The sequence below is a fragment of the Podarcis muralis genome, chromosome 16 (genome assembly GCF_964188315.1).
Source record: "Podarcis muralis chromosome 16, rPodMur119.hap1.1, whole genome shotgun sequence".
Classification (NCBI taxonomy): Eukaryota; Metazoa; Chordata; class Lepidosauria; order Squamata; family Lacertidae; genus Podarcis; species Podarcis muralis.
This window is the reverse complement of record NC_135670.1, coordinates 974,821-996,249: the sequence shown is the minus strand read 5'-3', so window position 1 is coordinate 996,249 and position 21,429 is coordinate 974,821. Positions and strand designations below refer to the sequence as shown.

Here is a 21,429-nt window from a genome sequence, read left to right as displayed (position 1 = left end):
AATTGCATAGATTGTTACACTCAGAAACATGGCACTGCATCTTTGGAGGGACAGTTTTATGAACAGGATCATGCTGGTGGTAGCCTTCCTTCTTGTACTGCTGTGTCATACTGCATGCAACACACATTTTATTAATTTCAGCATGTTTGAGGATCCCCTCCCTATTCGTCATGGTTTTTATCAGCCCGGAGACCTTCTCATTGGTGAGATTGTTTCTCAAGTCTTCTTCCACTCTAATACCCCATCATTCATGGAGCAGCCTTCACAAACGATGATTGACGATCCTTTGTAAGACACTCGTATTCTTCTTTGTATTCCTCTTCTTCTTTTCTCCTCTCTCTCTCTCTCTCTCTCTCTCTCTCTCTCTCACACACACACACACACACACACACACACACAGATGGTGCAGGTCATTAAGGAATGCTGTGCTTAATTTTAAGTGTAAGAAATGTGGGACTGCAATTGTTATACATCATATTTGATACAACTTGTAAGATTCCTTCAGAAGCCAATTGAAAATGAATGGTCCCTCTGTTTTGTTTTCCTCCTCTAGGGAAAAAACACTTGGTGGTTTATACCCCTACTCACTTTTACCACAGAACTCCTGGTGTTTTTAATTTTCAATTTCTTAGTGCCATAGTAAAGAGTAAAGATATAACATAGTAAAGAGTGGGTGGTGCTGTGGTCTAAACCACAGAGCCTCTTGGGCTTGCCGATCAGAAGGTTGGCAGTTCGAATCCCCATAACAGGGTGAGCTTCCGTTGCTTGGCCCCTGCTCCTGCCAACCTAGCAGTTTGAAAGCACGTCAAAGTGCAAGTAGAGAAATAGGTACCACTCTGGCCAGAGGCGGCTTAGTCATGCTGGCCACATGACCTGGAAAAACTGTCTGCGGACAAATGCCAGCTCCCTTGGCCTATAGAGCGGGATTAGCGCGCAACCCTAGGATCATCCGTGACTGGACCTAACTGTCAGGGGTACCTTTACCTTTACTAAAGAGATAACACAATGTTTCTTTCTCCTCTTGTTTTCTGACATCTAATTTGCATATCTTTCTCTCCCAACCTGCAAAGAAACAAAGTTGGGTTTATTGCTGTAACTAGAGGCACACTGGAAAATGCACTAGAGAGGGACCCTTAATAAACCTGACTCTCTGAAAGAGTATGTGTGAGATACATATTTACCTCTAAAGAAAATATTGTCCCTAACTTTCAAATGTTCATGTCTTCTTCCTACTTTCAAATGTTTAAGTGCCCTGGGAAAGTATTAGAAAAGCTTATTCTTGTATAAAATGGATTGATAGTACCGTCTATAATCCTGTGCAATTAAAAACTATACATCAATCTTGGAAGATGCAGCTGAGTGATGAGGAAGAGTGCAAATGTGCTTTTAATGTGATGGTTACTTTATTGAACAGCTTTAACTCTCCCTACAGTTCAGTCCCAAAGAATTATCAGCACATCCTGGCCTTAGCATTTGCTGTCAAGGAGGTAAACGAGAATCCCAACATCTTATCCAACATTTCTCTAGGGTTCCACATCCTCAATAGCTATTATGCTGCCAGGATGACTTACAAGGCAACAATGAACCTGCTTTCCACACAACATAGGTTTGTCCCCAACTTCAAGTGTGACAACCAAAACAATCTGATAGCACTCATTGGAGGGTGTATCTCTGAAATCTCGGCCAACGTGGCCATCTTTTCAGCAATCCACAAGACTCCACAGGTAAGCTGGGTGAATGAGATTTCACAACTGTGGCACACTATCTGGATTTCAGAAAACTCTTTGATTGAAGTGTCCATGGCATTTTGATTTATCCAATGGGTAACATGCAATTTAACCACACAGGCAGATGGATTCTGACCACATCAAAAAACTGTACGCAAAGAATGCTCATTGATGGTTCCCCATTAAAGTTGGGAGGGATTTAAACTGGGATGCTTCAGGGCTCTGTCTTGGGACTCACCTTCAAAATTTCTATCAATGACCTAGAGAAAGGAGATCATCAGTGACAAAACCTGAGAGGGAAAGGGAAAACTTTGGATGACTAGAATAAAATTCAGAATGATGTTGATGCAGTGCAAATCTTTGCTGCAACTAATATAAGGAGATCAAATAGAGACATATGAAACATACTTCTTTTAGGATAAAGAAACCCACAACAACACCCAAGGATGGCAGGGGGTCAAATTAAGTGAAGCTAATGGCAGACAGATTCATCACCAAACTCACAACTACATTTTATATCCCACGATTCATTATCGCTTCTCGGCCTTTTGGCTGAGATCAAGCGTGTACTGTGGTTCATTAAGGGTTATAGTGCTTGCTTGTTTTTCAACTATATCTTTCTAAAACAATAATTAAAAATCACATTGTTACACATTGTGTAAATGTGTAAATAGTAGTTTATTTGAAAATTAGTACAAAGGGTATAGTCGGAGGTTTCTTTTCTTTGCTGACTGAAATATGAGATATTACTATGTTTTTTACTCTATTTTATTCTTTCTTTTCTTTTCTGTTCTTTTCTTTTCTTCTTTTCGTCCAACCCCCTTTTTCTTTTTTGCTTTCTTTTTGTTCTTTTGTATGTATACTCTCAATAATGTCTATGTTTCTTTGCTGGTATTGCATGCATTTTAAGACATTGTTACTAGTCCCTTTTTACAGCAGCTAATATGGTACATCTTTTGCATATATAATAATTTCTGAGCTGCATGATAGTTCTCTTGGGACAGCGCAACTTCTTCCTGGCTACACATTTTAAATAGCCCTGCTGCCCAAAGCCCAGATTGCTGCTGGCAGTCTATTCAAGCAAATGCCAGGGTCTGAGGATTTCTGATTATCTTAAAGTTGCCAGACGTGAGGAAAGGTGGCTGAATGGAGGATTGCCACACAATCTTCACTGGGAATTGCCATCTCTGTAGAGGAAGGTATTGCTTGGAGAAAACGTTTTTCTGCTTGGAGACATAGATGCCAACTTGAACAAAAAATTGAAGGCCCCCCACCTCACCTGCAGATAGCTGAACCCTGGATTTCTATGGGCTGTTGGAAGAGATGGCCTACAATCACTCCTGCAACTCTATGATTTGAAATGCCATATTTTTGGTTGTATAAGACGCACCCGACCATAAGACGCACCTAGTTTTTAGAGGAAGAAAACGGGGGGGGGGATCTCTCCTTCTCTGCCCAGCGGCCTTCCAGCAAAGCGGAGGAGGAACAGAGCCCCTTCCATTTCTCTTCCCGCTTCGCTGAAGAGGCACTGTGCAGCTCTTCCTCTCCGCGCAATGCCATTCACTCCATAAGACGTACACACATTTCCCCTTACGTTTTAGGAGGAAAAAAGTGTGTCTTATGGAGCGAAAAATACAGTAATTGTTAAACCCTTCCAATATGTGTATGTTTTATTTCAGCTCACCTATGGATCATTTTGGCCAGAGCAAAGTGTCAAACTGCTATTACCATTGTTGTACCAGATGGTCCCAAATGAATCCCACCAGCAAATGGGAGCTGTGTGGTTGCTTCGGCATTTTGGATGGACATGGGTTGGACTTGCTGCTGTGGATGATGACAAAGCAGACAGGTTCCTGCAGGCAATGGTGCCAATCCTCTCCCAAAATGGTATCTGTCATGCCCTCATAGTAAGACTACCAAAATGGAATTATGTGGACGAGATGATAGACTATGCTTTCCAACACTTGGAAAGGTATATTATTTTGTTTGAGAGAAAACCCAGTGTATTTTTTATTTATGGAGAACACCCGTGCTTTCAGGTATTGATAACGATGCTGTTTATAGCACCCTTAATTGGCATTTCACCCGTGGGTAAAGTGTGGATTGCTACATCCCACTGGGATTTTGCAGCACACTCCATACAGATGAACTGGGACATGCAAACCTTCCATGGTTCCATATCCTTCACCGTTCACTCACATCAGCCATTAGGATTCCAAAGGTTCATTCAGATGTTAAGACCTTCCTGCGCCAAAGGAGATGGCTTTATCCAAGACTTCTGGGAACAGGCATTCGACTGTTCATTAACTGTTTCTGAAGGGAGGGAGAAGGAAGGGGATAAAAAGAAAACCTGCACTGGGGAGGAGAAGCTGGAGAGCCTTCCTGGAATTCTGTTTGAAATGCACATGACTGGCCACAGCTACAGTGTTTACAATGCTGTCTATGCTGTGGCACATGCTTTGAATGCCTTATACGAATCCAGCTCCAGGTGGAGAAGAACAGCAGGAGGAGAGAAATTGGTATTTCAAAATGTGCAACCATGGCAGGTAACTGCAACCCAACACTTTTTCTTTTTAAAGCCAGCTAGCTGTAGATCAATCAGCGAAAGGAACTGTCTGCTTGAATAATTCATTTAATCCAAAAATGTTTGCGGCTGTATTTCTATTTCATTTTGGATCACGGTCATTCGTATTATAAAATAGGGGCTGTTTAAAATTGAGACAAACAGAAGGATTAGAATGTCAGGTAGATAAAGTCACCAAAAATGAAGTTTGTTGTTTTTTAAAGTATGATATAAGCCTTTGTGACACTCAGTGAAATCATTTCAAGACTTCATATGCTTTTCCAATCTAGGTCCATCACTTTCTGAGTAACATCTTATTCAATAACACTGTAGGAGACACTGTGCATTTTTATGACACCGGAGAATTAGTGGCTGGTTTTGATGTCACAAACTGGGTGATGTTCCCCAATGGCTCAGTGGTTAGAGTCAAAGTTGGGAGACTAGAACCACAGGCTCCTCCAGGCAAAGAGTTAATCATTCATGAAGACCAAATTATATGGCATCCAGTTTTTAATCAGGTGAGATACAGCTGGAAATACCTGATTATATTAAAAGAGAAAAGCTCAGTGTTTGCCAGTGGGTGATTCTACCTCCTCTTCGTGTCCTGAATAATGCAGGGTTGCAATGTTTTATGATTATATGACGCAGTTCCTTCCCTTCTTTGTAGCAATGCAATAAAAAGAGAGTTCAATCTTTCAAGTCTTTTTGTTTGTTACCATTGGCCATTACAATAGAAATCGAAAAAGTAACAAGACCCTCAAAGATTATGTTAAACTATATCAGTGTTGAGAACTGCATATTACCCAACCTTAAATTTGTTTAAAACTGAAGACTCGGTTTCCTGCGATCAAGGAATGGGGCATTTGGAGAGGGTCTCACTCTCATCAGGTTCCCCCAAATTTAGTTTCCTCAAATAATTCAGATTTTAAAAATGGCAGTTTACACTGTTTCTGTGACTTTCATGCTGCTTCTGCGTATGACACTATACTATAGGTAATGAAGTTCTTTGGAGTTTACACGTTCCAATTCCCAATTCTATGAGAATGGGTTGGATGATACATAGTTGAAAAAGACGCCTTTTTCACCTCTCTCTCTCTCTCTCTCTCTCTCTCTCTCTCTCTCTCTCTCTCTAGCAAGCTGGCCATTCTCCCAGTGCCACATTTTAGTCCTACAAAGAATAAATTTGAGGGTTTACCCAGTGCTATTTTTCTAGAAAAAGAGGTGTTGGAGCTCACAATGAACGCTACCCCTGCTCTTTTAGAAGGTCAATGGGTCCCACCTGAGAGGTGCCAGAACTGAGTTCCAATGAGCTTCTGCTGAACAAAATCCCTGGGTTTACCAGCCTTGAGAATGAGTCCCTGGGGTTCCCTTACCATGGCAAGTTCACTTCCCTCCTGAAGCACAAACTAGGATTCCTAGTGTTATTATTGGATTCCTAGTGTTGCAATTCAAAGCCAACAGTCAGCTGTTGTAGACTGGCCATTCTCAAGCTTCTCCATCTTTCATCACTTTTTCAGCCCTCTGCAATTATTGTTGTTGTTTAGTCGTTTAGTCGTGTCCGACTCTTCGTGACCCCACGGACCAATGCACGCCAGGCACTCCTGTCTTCCACCGCCTCCCGCAGTTTGGTCAGGCTCATGTTTGTAGCTTCGATAACACTATCCAACCATCTCATCCTCTGTCGTCCCCTTTTCCTTGTGCCCTCCATCTTTCCCAACATCAGGGTCTTTTCCAGGGAGTCTTTTCTTCTCATGAGGTGGCCAAAGTATTGGAGCCTCAGCTTCACGATCTGTCCTTCCAGTGAGCACTCAGGTCTGATTTCCTTAAGAATGGATGCGTTTGATCTTCTTGCAGTCCATGGGACTCTCAAGAGTCTCCTCCAGCACCATAATTCAAAAGCATCAATTTTTCGGCGATCAGCCTTCTTTATGGTCCAGCTCTCACTTCCATACATCACTACTGGGAAAACCATGGCTTTAACTATACGGACCTTTGTTGGTAAGGTGATGTCTCTACTTTTTAAGATGTTGTCTAGATTTGCCATCGCCTTTCTCCCAAGGAGCAGGCGTCTTTTAATTTCGTGACTGCTGTCACCATCTGCAGTGATCATGGAGCCCAAGAAGGTAAAATCTCTCACTGCCTCCATTTCTTCCCCTTCTATTTGCCAGGAGGTGATGGGACCAGTGGCCATGATCTTCGTTTTTTTGATGTTGAGCTTCAGACCATATTTTGCGCTCTCCTCTTTCACCCTCATTAAAAGGTTCTTTAATTCCTCCTCACTTTCTGCCATCAAGGTTGTGTCATCTGCATATCTGAGGTTGTTGATATTTCTTCCGGCGATCTTAATTCCGGCTTGGGATTCATCCAGCCCAGCCTTTCGCATGATGTATTCTGCATATAAGTTAAATAAGCAGGGGGACAATATACAGCCTTGTCGTACTCCTTTCCCAATTTTGAACCAATCAGTTGTTCCATATCCAGTTCTAACTGTAGCTTCTTGTCCCACATAGAGATTTCTCAGGAGACAGATGAGGTGATCAGGCACTCCCATTTCTTTAAGAACTTGCCATAGTTTGCTGTGGTCGACACAGTCAAAGGCTTTTGCATAGTCAATGAAGCAGAAGTAGATGTCTTTCTGGAACTCTCTAGCTTTCTCCATAATCCAGCGCATGTTTGCAATTTGACTTAACGCCTTACATTCTCCATGGATCCGCTCTGCAATTAGAACCTACTTATTGGCAAACACTCATTATTTTTAAGAAGTCAACAATCCTCTTCAGTCTCCCATTTCAACCTCAGCTGGAAGAGAATATTATGGTTTGTAAAGCTGGACTTATCTTTGAAGGAGGCTGTGTCAAGCCCTTCAAGTTCCTTTCCAAACTCATCTTGCCTCCTTTTTCAAAATCACGGCTAGACTCTCCAATGCCATCAGTCACTTTTAACAACCCAGTATTTTCAGAACAGTTCTTTCCAAGACACTTGTTTAACCCTCACATGACTGGAATCATTTTATTATTATAGTGAAGATGAGCCTATTGGCACCAGTCCTCCATTGTGCTCTCGTTGGCTTTCTGTGGCATCCTCCATATTTGGGTGGCTCAATGCCTGCAGCAGGGGCCCTTCTCTATTCATGCAGCCTTCCAAATCTATCAACATGGCCAACACAAGCAGAAATTCAGCGGAGAAGACCCCTAGCTGCATACACTAAGCCCCCAACAAGTGGGAGGTTGCAGAAAGGGCTTGCAAGGGTACGGCTGGGGGAGCAGAGCCAGCTAGTCTCCCCTCACATATATGAAGCAGGAGGGAAGTGGAGAGATCTCAATCTCTTATTGCTTATACCATTAAGGTGCTGCCTGTTTCTGTGTGCAATGACTACTGCTATCCTGGCTACAGCAGGAAAAAGAGGGAAGGAGAGAAATTTTGCTGCTATGATTGTGCTCCATGTGCAGAAGGGATGATATCTAGCCAGAAGGGTAAGGGGCACGACGCCAAGAAATTTCCATAGCATGCATATTTATTAGATTTGTTTGGAGAACGTCTATCCCACAAATGTTTATTAGGACAATTTGCAAAACAGAATTCTTCAGATCCTTGGATGAAAGGGAGCCCATCAATGTAATATTAACTTAAAGTAAATACATAAAAGATGAAGGGATAATAAAATCTGGAATTTAATTGCGTGGCAATTCCCGCCCCATCCCACAGAATGGAATAAATAAAGACACAGGACACCGAATTTAGGTTAATGGGCGAAAAGAAAGGGGTGAGTATGGGCTGCCCTGACCTTAAATGCCCCTTACAGGTCCCGCCCCCACTGCCAGCCGATTGGCTGGTGCGGTGAATAATGAATACTAATGATCCCGGGATTCCCTTGGTCCCGCGGGGCTGCAGCCAGCCCCGCGAGGGTGTGAATGGGGCGTGAGCCTACACCCCCCCCCTGGATGTCAGGAGTGGCATAGCCAAAATGCCTGTCTGAATAAAAAAGAGGAAAGTGGCTTCCTGGGCCAGGGAGTGACATAAACACTGCAAAAACCCTTTCTGAAGCCATAGGACCTATTCAATATTTATTCTACATGGATAGATTGGGGGCTGCTTTTCCTCTTTGCAACCAGACCAGCCTGTATTTCAAGTGCTGTCCAGACAAAGTCCTCTTTCCATATACAGTCGTACCTCTGATTACATACTTAATTCGTTCCGGAGGTCCGTTCTTAACCTGAAACTGTTCTTAACCTGAAGCACCACTTTAGCTAATGGGGCTTCCTGCTGCTGCCGCATGATTTCTGTTCTCATCCTGAAGCAAAGTTCTTAACCCGAGGTAATATTTCTGGGTTAGAGGAATCTGTAACCTGAAACATATGTAACCTGAAGCATCTGTAACCCAAGGTACCACTGTATCTGGTATATAAGATACAATGTAAGACAACCAAGACTGTTTGGGATACATATCAGTTGACTTCCTGCCATTTTAAATGCTGATTTGTTCATTTTTTCCAGATATGGATGCCTGTATCAAATGCCCAGAAGATGAATATCCCAACAAATACCAAACTCAATGCATTCTCAAGGTTTTAAATTACCTCTCTTACAAAGAAAATTTAGGGATTGTCTTAATTGTCTTGGCCATGTTTTTCTCTTTGGTCACAGTTCTGGTACTTGGAACCTTTGTGAAGCACAACAATACTCCCATCGTCAAAGCCAACAACCGGACCCTCACCTACATTCTCCTCCTCTCCCTCCTCCTTTGTTTCCTCTGCTCTTCTCTCTTCATTGGACAGCCTGAAAAGATTCTTTGCCTCCTCCGACAGATGACTTTCGGCATTGTCTTTGCTGTCGCCCTGTCCTCTGTCTTGGCAAAGACCATCACTGTGGTACTGGCATTCGTGGCCACCAAACCAGGATCCAGCGTGAGAAAATGGGTGGGGAAAGGGCTGGCAAATGCTATTGTCTTTTCCTGCTCCTTTATCCAAGTGGCAATTTGCATTTTTTGGTTAACTACTTCCCCACCATTCCCAGACAGGAACATGTCCTCGCTGAATGGGGAAATCATACTGGAATGTAATGAGGGATCAGCTGTCATGTTTTATTGTGTCTTAGCCTATATGGGCTTCCTGGCCATTGTCAGTTTCTTTGTGGCTTTTCTAGCCAGAAAATTACCTGACAGTTTCAATGAAGCCAAGTTTATCACTTTCAGCATGGTGGTGTTTTGCAGTGTTTGGTTGTCCTTTGTTCCAACCTACTTGAGCACCAAAGGGAAATACATGGTGGCCGTGGAGATCTTCTCCATCTTGGCCTCCAGTGCTGGATTACTGGGTTGCATCTTTTCTCCCAAATGTTATATTATTGTTTGGAGGCCTGAGCTGAACAACAGGGAGCAACTAATGAGTAGAAATAGAGGAAGGAAGGAAGGAAGATCATCTTCTTAAGTAAATTACTTTGTAAATGTTGATGTAAGAAATATGATGAGAATTTGAGCAGGGGCACTTCTTTAAGCATAGAACAATCCTTTTTTTGTGACTAGAGTTGAACTGGATGAATTCCTTTATTTATATTAATTTCTATTTTTGCAATTTCTATTTTACTTAAATTAATTAAATACGTAAACCTATAATCCCTTTTGACTTCCCTTCCCCCCCACTGTGGATCTTAATGTAATGATTTCCCCCTCTACATCTCTTTCATAACTCTATTTTTATAAATCCTTTGTCAATCCATGGTTCAATTTTTTACTACAAGTTTTCTGTCAATCCTACCAATGTATGTAATTGTTTACAATAGCTTTTCAAATATATTATAAACTTTCCCCATTCTTTATTAAAGACCTTCTCTTCCTGGTTTCTGATTCTTCCTGAAAGCTTTGCCATCTCGGCACAGTTCCTCAATTTTGTCTGCCACTCTTCTTTGGTCAGGGTTGTACCATCTTCCCATTTCTGGGCCAACAGAGTCCGTGCAGCCATGGTCGCATACATAAATAGTTTTGTCTGCTCCTTTGGGACCTCTGGTCCTATAATACCTCAAAGAAAAGCTTCTAGTTTCTTAGGGAAAGTTATTTTCAACATTTTTTCAGTTAATTATATATCATTTCCCAGAAGTCTTTTATCATATTACATGACCACCACATATGATAAAAGTACCCTCTTTTTCTTTACATTTCCAGCACGTTTTAGACTTTGAATTGCACATCATAGCTAATTTGCTAGAAGTTAAATACCATTGATGCATCATTTTCATATAATTCTCCTTCAGAGTGTAACACACTGTAAATTTTAATTCTATTGTCCATAGTTTCTCCCACGCTGCTAATTCAATGTTATAACCAAAATCCTTGGCCCAGTGGATCATTACCGATATGACCTGTTCATAGGTTTTATTTGAAAAACCCTTCTTTTTATCCAACTTAAACACTTCATTAAGCTGGTAATATTGCAACCAATCTGTTACTAATTCCCTTTTATATTGGTTTTAAAGGTTCTGGCTAGAAGAATTAGATCTGATGATGAAATCAAAGGGACAACAGTGGGGCAGAGAGCATATAAGCTCAAGGCATTTGCTGATGATATGATGATATCTGTAGAGGAATCTATGGTGCTACATATGGAGAGAGGCAAAAAACCCCAACCTGCTGATTGTTGGAACTTCCAAAGCTCCATAAACTATCAGGTCATCACCAGAATTTGTAAAGCACTTTGCACAGGTGCTCCTGACATCCTATTGAGCCTACAAACCCCCATCAGCCCAGCCACTCTTCATCTGTCCCACAGCTGACATCACGAGAAGCTGAAGAGAGCCAGAAATTCCCACAAGTAGCTGTTCTTTAAAGTGAGAGAAGAGACTAATAGGAGATTTGAGAGCTGTTTTTCCTCTTAAATAGGGAATACATAAAGAAGCATCTTCCTCTCCCGGATCAAATTAAAACCAAAAAACACTTCAGAAGGACTACCTACTTGTACTGTTTCATTTATATTGCACCATAAGACATGTTTCCTGGACACTTCACAAGAAAGTACAGTGGTACCTCGGGTTACATACGCTTCAGGTTACATATGCTTCAGGGTACAGACTCCACTAACCCAGAAATAGTACCTCGGGTGAAGAACTTTGCTTCAGGATGAGAACAGAAATCGTGCTCCTGCAGCGCGGCAGCAGCAGGAGGCCCCGTTAGCTAAAGTGGTGCTTCAGGTTAAGAACAGTTTCAGGTTAAGAACAGACCTCCGGAACGAATTAAGTTCTTAACCCAAGGTACCACTGTACAACAGCTAAAATGTAATACAAAATAATAATGAACTATTGCAGACCCAGGTGTAGCAGGCTCCCTATGATCAATGTATTGACAGGATAACAAATTGCCAGAACAACTTTATGAGGTTACAAATTTGTCTCAGCTTTATTGATTATAGTTGTAGGTTGGCCTGGGTGCACCTCTCTCAGATTTGTGGACGGAAGCTTCTGCCAGGATGAAGCCAGTGCTACTTCTGTTGAACAAGTCATTCTCGTCATCTTTTGCTCAACTCATGGGATAAAGGTATTCCAGCACATGTCCCTCTGCTTCATAAAATAATATTATCTTGCTGCTATTCATAAGTATAGAGACTGACAGATCAAATGATTTCTGGATTTTTCTACAACCATTCATCAAACTGAACCATGGTGTTATAGATCCATCACAGTTTACAAAGTGTGCACTGACAGTCACAGGTACTTGGTGCAGTGGAGAGTAGTAGGGTAATTGGGGCACTGCCCAGAAAACTTCAATATTTTCTCCCCCAATCTAATTGCAGGACCTCAGGTTCTGTCTATTACAGACTCTGGCTCCACCTTCGGTTGGTCTCCATGTCTTTTCCTTGCCTAATGTCAGGCTCCAGGGACTCTGCTTACTCCCACTGCTCCTGGGAAGATTCAGGAACCTGAGCAGGGGGAGGGAGGCTGAATGCAACCCTCCTCAGCACAATCCCTGACCCCTAAAAGTCCCCATGAGCAGTAGCCGCCACTAACTTGCTGTTTCAGGGACAAGACAAAAAGTTTCAAAACATGCCAAGATATAAGGAACAACATATTCCTCCTAAATCCATGTGAGAACATTGCTCCAAAAAGAATTATATATTCAAAATTCAATATATTGGGGAAAACTGATATTCTGACTTAACCTATTTGCAAGCTGCATGCTGACTTAAATGTTTCTCTGTGTTAAACGAACTGTGCATTGTTGATGATTAATGGCTTAGTGTAATTTTGCAAGTGGTTCCAGGTCCTATTGCGCGTGGTTGTTGTATATAATGTGCATTGTTAAACTATGGAAGTCACTCCCACAGGGGGCAGGGATGGCCACCAGAATAGATGGCTTTAAAAGAGCCCTAGACGAATTCACGGAGGAGAGGACTATTGATGTCTCCTAGCCAGGATGGCTCAGCTCCGATGCCACAGTTGGAGGCAGCCATGTTCCTGAATACGAGTTGCTGGAAACCAAAGGAGGGGAAAGTGTCCTTGTGCTTGAATCCTGCTTGCAGCTTCCCCTTTGGGGCACCTGGTTGGCCACTGTGAGAACAGGAGGCTGGACCAGAAGGGCTATGGGCCTGATCCACCAGCCTCTTCCTGTGTTCTTATGTATTACAGTGTTTAGATTTGGATTATTCTGCAGACCACTTTCAGCCCAGATTCACTTGTGGAAAATGCTGTATAGAAATAGTCAATGACAAGCGAGGGATGAAAAAGATGAAAAGGATACGAATTGAGAAATAAAAGGAATTACTTTGTCTGGTTTCTTCCAATAAATGCCAGCAAACAATAAGCATCAATGCAAGCTGATTCCTATTTGCTCCTCAGAATTAAGTGGTCTTTGCTGTTCAAGTCGGGCCTCAGAATAATTATATATAATTTTGGGGCAAAGATACAACCCAGCAAACCTGCGCTGGAGGCCAAGATGCAAAAGACCTCCACAGCCACCATCTGCTTTCCTTTGGTGCTCAGATAAGAGGGAACAAAGGACAGCCAAACGCTGCAGAACACCAACATGCTGAAGGTGATGAACTTGGCTTCGTTGAAACTGTCCGGCAACCTCTTGGCCAGGAAAGCCATAGTGAAGCTGACCATGGCCAGGAATCCCAGATAACCCAGGACAGAATAAAACATCGCGACAGAACCTTCGTTGCATTCCACAATGATTTCCTCCATCAGAGAGTTCATGTCCACATCTGGGAATGGAGGAGCCGTACAGAGCCAAGCAGCACAAATGCTGGTTTGAACTGTGCAGCAGCCAAGAAGAACCGAGTTTGTGAGAGATTTCCCCACCCATTTCCTCATCCTGGATCCTGGTTTGGTGGCCATGAAAGCCAGAACCACCGTGATGGTTTTGGCCAAGACACAAGACACAGCAATGGAGAAGATGATGCCAAAAGCAGCTTGTCGTAAAGAGCAGCTGACTGGGTGAGGCTGGCCAATGAAGAGCAAGGAGCAGAGGAAGCAGAGCAAGAGGGCAAGGAGCAGAGTGTAGGTGAGGTCCCGGTTGTTGGCTTTGACAATGGGAGTGTCCCCATTCCTAGAGAAGACGCCAAGTATCCAAGCTGTGACCAGAGAAAAGGCCAGAGCCAAGGAAGCTAAAAGGAACCCTAAAGGTTCTGCGTAGGAAAGAAAATGTTGGCGTTTGGGGATGCATTGATCTCTGTCCTTGTTTGGAAATTGGTCATCTTGGCATTGGAAACAATCATCCATATCTGAAAAAAATGAAAATGAAATGAGTGATAAATGTGTTCCAACAAATAAGGCATTAAGTACTTGGAAAAAGTATCAGAGATAAGAGGATATTAAAAACTGTTTGTACAATCTCCTGCCATTATGCATAATCTGAAATAGGTTCTACATTTTGATGGGCCTTAGGTGCATGGATTGTTCATCTACTCTGTCCTTCATCTGGAATTAGTGATCAGAAATATTGGCTTTGGTTGTACCCTTAGCTAGAGTTGGTCACAATTCTTTGTGGTACAATGTGCAAAATAGTAATACCAGATTCCCTGGGAAAAGTTGAAATAGGTATTAGGAAGCATTATACAAAATAGCAGATTATGTCTCCTACCCGTTTGATTTGAAATCATCCCATGTGGACACAAAGCACAATCATAGCAACAAAATGGCAACCCCTCCTTCTTTTTCCTGCTGTAGCCTGGCTGGCAGTGATCATTACACAAGGCAAGGGGCAGCACCTATTCTTAAAAAGAGGAGAAAATGTAGCTCTCTTGTGCTTTGTGAGCAACACAGTTTTAACCAAACAGAAGAGATCAGCTGACTGATTAACATTATTCCAGAAAGGTGTGTTGTATGCGTAAATAAACAGCAATGTAAATATTGAGAGTGAATGAGAAGGAATATTGAACTTTTCATTTGCTTATTAATGATAAAAATTTCTACATTAACCTTATAATTTGTATTCTTAATAACAATACCTCGTTTTTTTAAAATCCAGTGGTCCCACCTGATTAAAAGATCTGTGCCATGTGATGGCTCCCTCATCCATATTGAATTCTACATTTTGTGATCCTTGTGGAACTATCTTTCCTACTTTCACACGGGAGAAGGTTTGGTTTGGAAAAGTAACCCAGTTAATAATATCAAATCCACCTGCTAATTCCCCATTCTCATCAAAGGACACTAAGTCACCAGCACTGTTGTTGAAGGAGATACTCCTCAAGAACGAGTGCAGCTAGACAGAAGGGAAAAAAGGCAAGGTTTTAAAAAGGAGAGCTTTTATGGATCATAGAAAGGAGAAAGTATCCATCCATATATTTCACACAATGGAAAGTAGTCCAAAACTGTGCAGTCTACAACATTTGGAGCACCTAAGTATTTCTAGCAAGTACAGCTGGCCTGCCACTTGCCTGAGGGTTCAGCTTTGGGGTCCATATGCAAAGGCAAAATGGTGCCATGTCAGGACGCCCTGGAACTGCCCCTCCTGCAAGGTGGGAGTGCAGGGAGGGAGGGAAAACAAAATGGAGAGCAGCTCATGGTAGGTTTTCCCTGATCTCCTTTTTTGTTTGTTTGTTTACTTTTCCCCATCCAAGAGATGCTTCCACACGTCTTGACAGCCCATGTTCCCAGAGAGGCAGGGAAAGGGTACAGAGTGCCATAGCTCCTTCAACTACTCCTGCAAATGGAAGGGAAGTACAGGTCCTATCTTGATTGTGGCTCCTTCAGCTTGAAGGAAAGGGAAAACAGTTAAGGATTGAAAAGAATGTGGGAATAGTTGTAGAGGAAAGGTAAAAGGTCTATGTCTCTGTGTTTGTGTGTATTCAACGTAAAGTGACCTTAACTTGCAGGCCCAATATAATCAATGAACATCACTGGAAGCGAGTTAAAAAACAGACCAGGTGACCACATTTGAAAATAGCCCTATATGTCCCTCTTTAGTGCAGAAACAAATGCAGGTTCTAGAAAATAGTTGGTGTTGGTGGACAGAATGGGTGGGCAGCCATGGGTAGAAACAAACCTTAATATTTTCAAACATATTCTTAATTCTTGATAATGATCCTTTCTCAACTTTGCAAAGGTTTACTCTGAATAGGAAGTCTCACCTGCCAAGGCTGCAGTTCTTGAGGATCGAGCCCACCTCTGCCTGCCATCTTTCTGCGTTTTGACCTGGATGAGTGCATCTGATGTAAAGTATGTGCAATGGCATAAACCGCATTATAGATACTGTAACTTTGGCCAGTCATGGTCATTTCAAAAATATGCCCAGGAAGGCTCTCCAGACTCTCATGGCCAGTGCAGGTGTTTGTGCTCTCGTTGCTCTCATTGGAAGCAGAAAATAAACAACTGAATGCCTGTTGCCAAAAAGCCTGGAGGAACCCATCTCCCTTTGGAGAGTTGGGGTTCAGGGTCTGAAGGAATTCTTTAAATCCCTGGACTTTCTCTGTGTGAATTGCAAAAGACAAGGCACCATCAAAGACTTGTATATCGTTATACCTTTGCATTGTTTCTGAATAGAAAGCCCACTGGGCTGTCAAAATCCACACGGTGCCTGCAACATCTTCTGCTGATGAATAGAAATATTGCAACCATTTCACAACTGTAATGGTCTGAGGTTCTGCACAGAGAACCACTATGTTAACTTCTGAGGCCATCAGGAAAGAGGACTTGGCCCGAAGGAGTTCCAGGGAACTAAAATGATCTAGACCCTGAGATATGGCTGGTAGCTTTTCAACAAAAGCTGTACAGACGCCATGCTGGGAAAGCATTGGCACTAAGCTTTGCATAAAGGTCTCTCCATTTTCATCATCGGATGCCACAATTCCTACCCAAGTCCATTGGAAATGTCGAAGTAGTATGACAATCCCTTCATATTGATATTTCTCATTGGGCACCGTTCGGTAGAATGTCTGGGGTTGCAACTCTGGGCTTCTCACTGGAGCTAATACGCAGTAAGCAATCTGGAGGAAGAAATCAATCCCACAAGAATTGGAGAGTTCTAGCGTACAGTTTTAAATAAAGGCATCATATTTTCCTATACTTTGTGGTGATGTGCACCACTAACATAATTCAAGATCTGGACCTATACCCACTGGTTTTGTTAGTTGGGAAGAAAGAAGCACAGCTCAACTTGTCTGTTCAGAAACTCTTTTTGTACTTGGACATAATTATATATTTCATGAGGGGGAAACCTATGGCTCTCAAGAACTTGGACTCCTTGACCATTAAGCAAAAGTGGTCAGGGCTAGTGGACAAAATCAGGACAAGCATCTCCCTTGCTTATTCGAACCTTTGTGATGAGACGCAACTAGGCATAGGAGAGGAATTGAGTTCAATGAACATTCACCTGATTCACAATTCCTGAAACAATTTGTAAGCCAAAATGCCGCAATCCACTGACATTTGTACTTCTCTGAATTTTGCAATTCACTTCTCCAAGCAAAAGCAAAGCTTTATTTTAAAATGAGACTGTTCGCAAAAGTGAATACATTAGTGAAAATGAAATCAAAAAATATATTACATTAGGAGAAATAGCTGGGAAATCTGTGGATTAGCCAGAACTGCTTACGAAAACGAGAGAAATGGACACTGAGATTCTGATGATGTTTTGTGAAGCCTTTTAGAACAAAAAAAGGACACATGCTTGTGGAACTGAAAAGGGTAAAAAGGAAAGAAATCCATTAATGGCTCACAATAGCAGAATGTGCATCTCCAGCAGTTGTTGGTGGGGAGGAGGAGCAGGTTTCTCTGACCTCTTGCAGCTGGTCTTGTGTAGCTTCCTGGGAGCAAGAGGAAGACTCCTGCTGCTGCATTTGTGCTGTCCCAACCTCCCTGCTGCTTCCCAGTGATACATGGGAGACAAAGTCAGGCAAGCACCAAAGCCCCTCTCCTCCAACCACTATTGCATAGCTCCCCCACGTGATTTTGTATCAGGTATATATTTATTTCTCACCTCCTTTTTCAGAAAAATGAGCCAAAGTAAAAGAAAGCATGGACAACCCAGAAGATAACTATTGTACCCGAGGCAGAAGAGCTTGACAACCCCCACACTTACTATACCTGTGGAATCTTGTAGATGCCTAAGACAGTAGCCATGTGGAGAGAGATGCCAAAGTCAAGTCCCCCAATAACAGCTATCTTTTGTTCTTTCTTGTCACATTTGAAATTGGGGACAATCCTTTCTGTGATGGACAGAAGTTTCAGGGTGTTCTGATAAGTCATCCTTGCATTTACGTAGCTATCATATATGTGAAACCCAAAGGTCATATTCATTACGATATTAGGATTCTTGTTTATTTCTTTCACAGCAAACACCAGGGAGAGGGTATTCTGGTAGTACTTTGGTGTGTCACTAATAAAAGAGTTATACTATATGTCAGAGGTATTCTCCTCCTCTCCCTGTTAAGCGCATAGGTAACTTCCTAGCTCACATGCATGTACATAAGTTGCCACATCCTTCCCTTAACTCCTTATTTCCTTTCAGCAACCAACGGACACTCATTGCATGAGAAGTTCCCAATTCAGAAATTCTGACTGGTGCCTTTCAGATAGTAAGGGTTTGGTGTAGGTGGGGAGTAGAGAACAGAGCACATCAGATGGAACATGATTTATTCTTTCACGGTACCTGAGTCTCCATCCTTCCCTCCTTCTAATAAAATTATGGCTGTACCAAAAATGCTGTAGCCAATGTTAGTTATACTCAGAGAAGGCCCATTAGGATTAATAGATCAGACAAACTTAGATGTTTTAATTTCATTGAGTCTACTCTGCGTAAAACTCAGTTGCGATACTTGGTATTATTACCCAATATGGTTTACATTGCATAGCAGCAGGTATAATCCAAAATCTATGATATTCATATGTCACATATATCTGTGACTGTTAGATTAAATGATAGTGATTGTGAATGTGAGGATCAAGCTTTGCTGCAAAGGAAAACAGACGTTAATGGTGTGAACGGAAACACAGAGAGAAGATGAGGATGAAGTTGGGAGAGAGTGGTAAGAGCTATGGGATCAGATGATGAGAAAGCAGAACAGGCAGAAGATAGAAACACCAAGAAGCAGAATAAAGCAACAAAGAAGAAGGTGACAAGATCACAATGTAAAAAGAAGAAAATAGATGTTTAACACCCCTCCTTGATAAAAGTCAAATGGAACTGTATTCTGAGCATGCCATTGTATGTTTTGTGTAACTGCAGCCAACATGACCTCACCAAGCGTGCACTATGAAGGATAGGATTTTACTTACAAAAGTTCATCTATAAGTTTTGTGTTTGGGTGCTCATGGAAATCCATTTCTTCAGATAAAAAGGCGAAATAGGTAACAATCCCTCCAATGACTAGGTCCCCTCTCTGATAATTCTGGTATGGAAGCTGGAACGGCTCCATCATGGTGCATCTAGCAGAGTGTTCCTTGCTCTCAGTTGGAGGCAACTGCAGCCACAGGAAGAGAAGAATCTGCAGCAGGAATCTTCTGACCATCTTGGGGCCAACAGGGATGCTGAAAGTCAGATTTCCAACCCATCTGCCTTAAACTGCATTGCAAGAATTTTCAATTAATGCTTTTGCCTTATTTTGATAAAGGGAAATTGTCAAAGATCTGATCCATGAAAACCTGCATGTTCAGAATTTCTTATCTGGGCTCTGAATAACACAGGATTTTTTATATATATACACTTTCACACACTGACATTGATTGTGTTCATGGCCTGATAAAATGTATATGGGATTTGGCAATATGGATGATGAAACACAGCAATTTGAGATAATTACCAGTTTGAAAGTTATTGCCTTAGAGCATTGACCTCTGTAACTTATAGTAAGATCAAAATAATAATGCATATTTGTTATTGAGTAGTTCTCTTGCAATTGCGAGTGCCCCAGGCAAGCAAGCAGTCCAGCTGCAAACTGTTGATCTGAAGGGAGCTTCCTAGTTTTCCCAAAACTCTTCCTCAAACACACCTGCACCATTTCCCCCAGCTGTACATGTGTCACCAATGAAGACATGATTTTCAGGGATTTTTCCTTGTACAATAGTTAAGGGAAGGGAGAAAATAGTTAAAATAATACAGGCTCCAGTTGCAGATGCAAGACAGAGTCTTACATTTCCTTACAGAAATGGTTAGTGTATGCAGCCATCAGTTTTTCTAAACACTTCAGAAACCCCACATTGCATGGGCTAACAGCTGAAACTGACTAGTTACTGTATATTAACAAATATAGATTAATTCCTATGGAAGTGGGGAATTTCCTTTTGTCATCTTAGAGTTGGAGAGCAATGTGAGGGACTCATGAAGGTGACAATGGAGGCTTAAATGCAGTGGTACAACTTGAAACATGCAATACATGTGGTTGTGGCATGTGGGAAGGGAAAGGGCAGTAAGGTCATGAAATTGACAGAGTGACTGACAGAGAAAAACTGAAATTCCAATATTTCCTTTTTTTGGGGGGGGGGGAGATAATATATAAGATCCTTCTTGAGTTTTCACTGTTACCCCACAGCGTGAGGTTCAATATGAGCATTCTTGGAGCAGCACAATTGTTGCATGGTCAAACACTCTTGGATTTGCAGACAATAAGGTGTCCCTGTTGCTGGAGGCACATAAGGGAAAGGCTATACAGTGGTACCTCGGGTTATATATGCTTCAGGTTACAGACACTTCAGGTTACAGACTCCGCTAACCCAGAAATAGTACCTCGGGTCAAGAACTTTGCTTCAGGATGAGAGCAGAAATCACGCAGCAGCGGCGTGGCGGCAGCAGGAGGTCCCATTAGCTAAAGTGCTGCTTCAGGTTAAGAACAGTTTCAGGTTAAGAATGGACCTCTGTAACGAATTAAGTACTTAACCCGAGGTACCACTGTACTTGGAGACTAAAGGTTGGCAGGGTGTTATAAGTTCTCCTGAGGTCTTCACAGTGTTGTTCTCAGCAAGTAATCTGAGTTCCTATCAACCTTCCCAGTTCAATGAAAAATGGAAAGCTGGCTCAAAGAGGAATTGTGGGTTTTGAGTTCCATTGGTATTCGACCCTTCCCACTACTGGCTTATAAAAACTAGGAGGGAGAAGCAGCCAGCTGGCTCAAGGTCACACTGTGAACTTCATGACTGATTGGTGATTTTAACCCTGATCTCCTAGGTCCACCTAATATCCCTCCACTTAATTCCACTTCCTTTAAAGAAGACATAGAAGTGAATAAGCTGGAGGAAGGCCATAGGGAGAACTCAGAATACATAGAACATAACACTCAACTGTTCTCTTGTGAGCAGGGCATCCCAGATTTAAAGAAGTCAGCCTGGTCTCTGATTGGATCCAGGAATGTCCTGGGATCCGTGTGTCCTCCTTTGGGCAGCCACCGCTGAGGAGCACAACTTTCTGCTCTTCTCAGTGTCTAAATAAGGTTAGCAATGAAAGACGGCAGTTGTGGTGGCTGCTGGGAGAAGACTCTCATCCAATCAAAGCGCACGGAGGGAGCTGAAAAACATTGATGTGCCAGGTTGGCAGAGCGAAGAAGCGAGGACAGCCCTTCACTTTGCTTTGCTTCACCTTTCCCAGCCCCAGTGGATAACTGTGGCTTACTGGCACCACTGGGGTGTGCAGAGCGCATGGCCCCTGGGGGAGCTTAGCAGGAAGGTGGCGGCAGCACATGGAAAGGAGTGGGGCCATGAGTGGCTGCTGGCACAGGGGGAGCA

General features: G+C 42.4%; 2 protein-coding genes across 2 annotated transcripts; one reads left to right on the top strand and one right to left on the bottom strand.

The window, feature by feature from the left end:
* Window positions 1-1,349: 1,349 nt before the first annotated feature.
* On the top strand, window positions 1,350-9,713 carry LOC114586875 (vomeronasal type-2 receptor 26-like). The gene is made up of 4 exons (XM_028710723.2): window positions 1,350-1,724; window positions 4,581-4,808; window positions 7,637-7,763; window positions 8,785-9,713. Exons 1-4 carry the CDS (start codon window positions 1,350-1,352, stop codon window positions 9,711-9,713), a joined length of 1,659 nt encoding a protein of 552 aa, XP_028566556.2.
* Window positions 9,714-13,092: 3,379 nt separating this feature from the next.
* Window positions 13,093-14,791, bottom strand: LOC144325833 (vomeronasal type-2 receptor 26-like). The gene is made up of 3 exons (XM_077920544.1): window positions 14,750-14,791; window positions 14,354-14,480; window positions 13,093-13,994 (listed from the first exon to the last, which is right to left on the bottom strand). The coding sequence occupies exons 1-3, from the start codon at window positions 14,789-14,791 to the stop codon at window positions 13,093-13,095; spliced, it is 1,071 nt and encodes a 356-aa protein (XP_077776670.1).
* Between the last annotated feature and the right edge of the window lie 6,638 nt (window positions 14,792-21,429).